The 4,325-nt window shown below is 37.4% G+C and overlaps 1 protein-coding gene across 3 annotated transcripts in view; it reads left to right on the top strand.

The window, feature by feature from the left end:
* Positions 1-311: 311 nt before the first annotated feature.
* The window catches only part of LANCL1 (LanC like 1), a 41,410-nt gene continuing 37,396 nt past the window's right edge, over positions 312-4,325 (top strand). Inside the window, exons 1-2 of one of the 3 annotated variants that reach the window (XM_025044412.1) lie at positions 312-355; positions 667-763. In XM_025044412.1, the coding sequence (XP_024900180.1) occupies positions 683-763 (81 nt within the window). In that variant the 5' untranslated portion in view covers positions 312-355; positions 667-682. Of the gene's footprint in view, positions 459-666; positions 764-4,325 lie in introns of all 3 variants that reach the window. The other 2 variants (XM_006908485.3, XM_006908486.3) reach the window with 2 other exon arrangements.

Below are 4,325 nucleotides of genomic sequence, written 5' to 3'. Positions count from 1 at the left end.
ATACAAATACGTTCATTTCTCAAATCAGCGTTTTTCCTCTCCAGATAAAAAATTTCTGATTGTTATCAAGTATCTGGACTTCAATTAATTTTCTAATAAAAAAAATTAAAGAGAACAAAGTAGGAAATATTGAGCACATCTGCATGTTATTTTAAGACATATTTCCACTCCAGCTACCCAGGAATTAAATCACCCTGTATTATCTTTCTTTCTAATCACACTCCTTGCTTGTCTCCTTAACAAACTGAAAAAAAGAAGGGGGCGGGCCTCTGGAGTGGGGAAGGTTCTGATTGGTCCAACTGGCAGGAAGTGGGCGGTGAAAGCGTCCCTTCTGTTATTGTCCGGAGGCTGCGAGGTGAGAGGCCGAGGCGGGGCAAGGCTTTTGGACGCAGCACGGGCAGTTGCTTGAAATCGCGGTAGGGGGAACGTGTGGTGCAAAACGGGTCCCCAACATCGCGGTGAGCTCAGGGCCCTGGCATCCTTTTCGCGGAGGTGCCACGCCCTAACGGCCGGTCCGCAGTGGGCCCGGCATCCTCTCGGACCGCCGAGACCGTGCTGTGGCCCGGGAGCAGGAAGCAAAGCGTGGCCCGGGCTCCGGCCGCCGCCCGCGCAGCTCCGCCGAGGTCCCTGTCTCAAGCTAGGTTCTCTTTTTCCCCTGTTCTGCAGGCTCGCTTCCGGCGTCATGGCTCAAAGGGCCTTCCCGAATCCTTATGCCGATTATAACAAATCCCTGGCCGAAGGCTACTTTGATCCTGCTGGGAGGGTGAGTTTGGGATACATCTGCCTGAATCCCTTCCTCCAACCCCCAGTGTTTGGAAAGGAGCTCAGTTTTGCTTGAAAGACAGAGATGAGAGCATCCCTTTTAAAAGAATATATGATTTGAGGATAAGTATATAAAATATATTTTAAACATATAAAATACATATTAAAATATACAATTTGAGCTTTGACATGTTGAATATAAGAAATAATTGTTAATAATCTAAATAACCTCAATCACTGATATTTTAAATTATAAAAATGGCGGATATGCACTTTGCTGTGTAATTTTGCATTTTCGATCATTTTTGGTTTGCTTTTTAAAAAGGTGAAAATCCTGACACTATCACATGTGCCATGTTATGATTTTACAAGCAGGACATAATGAGTTAACTGGAATATTTGCTAGACATGTTTAAACTGAAAGTGCTAAGAGCAATTTAGACATACGCCTGAAATTCTTTGTACCACTTCCACTCTTTGCAGCGTATCCCCACAGCTGAAAAAAGAAAACAAGCTAGTGAATTAAACTGGTTTGCACTTCACAAACTACTGTGCAAAAGAGAAGCTAGATGTCAGTTACCAGAGGCCTTTGTTTTCTCACTTCTCTTTAGGTGAACATAATTGTTAAGAAATAGTTAAATACCTTTAGAAATCCTAAGAGTTAGATTGCAAGAGTGATCTCTTTCCGTGCACACACATTTTTTTTTAATTTTACCATTTTATTTTTTCTAAAGTCATATGAAAGGCATTTCACGTGTGATATAATAGCATTTATGTCAGAGTTCATATCTGCCAGGTTAACTTCATGTGGCTCTGTTGATTCTTTCCTTAAAACACTCATAGGTTAACTTGGGTCAGTAATGCAGGTAGAAGGTATGACAGAGATGGAGAAGAATTGTAAGATAGAAGGGTACCAAAGTGTATAGGGAGATAGAGTCAATCTGACTCTTTTAAGACCAAAGTTGAGCTACCCAAACAAAGCTTATTATAATTATCTTGTGGTGGCTTCCTTTTGGCCGTTGGGATTTTACATTCTGCCTAGCTCTGCAGATCCTGAAGCTGAAATATTTGTCTTGTCTTGTTGGAGGAAGACATGCTGCTTCATGATAACTTGGCAGAGAGAACACTTGAGGATGTATTCTGATGACAGAAGCCTTCAGTAAAATGTAGCTCACTATTTAGGCTATTTAAAAACTTAATGCTTTTTTACAAAGTTACCTCTATTTCTAAGAGAGAAAAAAAGATATTCATAAATTTAAATTCAGGCCCCAAAATAGCAGTGTAATTTATTGCCTAACGCATGGTTTTTGCACAGATCCCAGGAAGAAACTAGCATAAAAGTTCTAAGATTGTCTAGTGTTGAACACCAGGATCAGACCCTGGAGATGTAGCCTCCTTAATTTGTTAACCCATACATTTCAATAAGGTAAGGAACTGGTCTGTTTTCTGGTATCCATCAGAAAAAAAAAGGGGGGGAGGGGGTGGCTTTTAGAGACTCTTCAAATTATTGCTAGAGTTTGAATAATTTTGTGATCTGCCACAAGCAATCAATATTCTCAAGCAGGTCACCTTTATTAAATGCAGTTGTGTGCCAAATAGAAAGTAACTTCCCTTCCTGAGGCTGAAGCATTCTCATTATTCTTGGTCTCTTAAAGTAAGGCCAAGCAAGATGATAAATTATCCATGATCTCTGAACAGAAGATGACATGTTCTCTTGCTGATGTACTCTTCTATCTAGTCAAGATTTATAGACCTTTCATATCATACTGAAGTGTATTTTATCCTACTAAATGTATTTTCAAGACTTGTTGAAATCTTAACCTCTTGGCAGAAATTGTTAAATAACAGGACTGTGTCCTTCAAACAATGTGTTTTCTTCTTCAGAGTGTGAAACAGGGGATCTTAGAGGTGCTTCAGAATAAGTAATACAGATATGGTTGATAGTCTGATTTGCCTTATCAGAGATGCTTTTCAGAAGTAAAACTTAATGTCCTTTGTTGTTATTAATCTATACAGCCTTCTTATAGTTTTCAATGTTAAGATGCCCTTTTTAAAAAATATGATTATGATGCTAACAGATAGTAGTTAGGTTTGTTTTAAATTTTACATGGTAAAATAAAGTGTTTATACCCTTGTAATATGTCCCAACATTGTTTTGAAATTTTACTGCTTTGTGAAATCTAAGTCTGGGAATCAAAACAGATTCCTAAAATTATTGAGGGATACATTTAAGCGATCTTTTAAGACACTTCATGATTCAGTATATACAGAACTTTAAAATACTTTTCATTTGCCTTTAGGATGAGTAAGGTCATGATGGTTTGAGCCTCATAATTTGCCCAGCATCTGTAGTCCTTCATATGGATGTCACTAGCCCCAGCCTTGGTGTGCTTTCAGTACACATCTAAATTATTACTTGACCCTTAGACTGCTTATAATAGTAAAATTGTTAATAGTTGCATCCCTAAATATCAAAGACCTGAAACATACAATCTTGTTGGATCCTCAGAGTACATGAAGAAATTGATGAGGCAGGTATTATCATCCTGACTTTACAGAAGTAGCAAGCATAAAGAAGTTATGAATTGAGCAAGATTACTCATCTAATAGTGACTAAGGGTACAGCCAGGTTCATTCACTGAGCAGTTTTTACAAAGCCCCTATTCTGCCAGGCACTGTGCTGGGCATGGGTTTTTTTTGATACTAGATCTGTTTGAGACTCCTGATACTTGTGAATTTATTTTGCTTTTCTTATGCTACTTCCGCAATTTTTAATGTTTATTTTTTATAAATAGATTTTTATAAACGTTTATCCTCATTTTTTTAAAAAAGTAAAAGCATTAAAATACTTCTTTAGGGAATTAACATTGCTTTAGCTTCATTAAGCTAAAAATTTAATGGCTTAAAAACAGTAAATATCTTTTAACTTGTGCTTAATTTAATAAATGACTTAAATTATAATAAATATTGGTTTAAATAATAGATGATCCCTACTAGGTGGAAATTAAAATGAGCCAGTTTATCATTGGTGGTCTATTTTAGTATTTAATTACAATTTTTATATGAAACATTGAAGTTGAAACAAAAATGCAATTGACCCTTGAAAGGCATGGGAGTTAGGGGCACTGACTGCCCGAGCAGTCCAAAATTTGAGTATACCTACAGTCGGCCCTCCGCATACTCAGATTATACTCAGATTCCCAGCCATGGAGTTGACTCTTGATCAATGCAGGTTTGAGCTGTGAAGTCAATTGAAAAAACCCACATATAGGTGGACCTACACAGTTCAAACCCATGTTGTTCAGTGGTCAGCTATATTTCTTGCCTTGAGTAGTAGTACTTTTAAGTTTTGTTACTTTGTTATTGTTGTTGCTTAAGAGTGAAATACAGTAAGTCTTAAGGTCATTCATAGGTTTTTGGAAACTGTGACTTCAAACAAAGCGAAATATAATAAAACCAATTTTACCATAGGCTAGTTGCTATAAACAAGAGTTAAGTCCCTATGGCATATTTCTGGTCACGAAAACATCACCAAATTTCTAAATAAAGACCAGAAACATTTC

This window comes from Pteropus alecto, unplaced genomic scaffold, assembly GCF_000325575.1.
Source record: "Pteropus alecto unplaced genomic scaffold, ASM32557v1 scaffold182, whole genome shotgun sequence".
NCBI classification, from domain to species: Eukaryota; Metazoa; Chordata; class Mammalia; order Chiroptera; family Pteropodidae; genus Pteropus; species Pteropus alecto.
The sequence above is the reverse complement of the archived record's forward strand: the minus strand, read 5'-3'. Positions and strand labels throughout refer to the sequence as shown.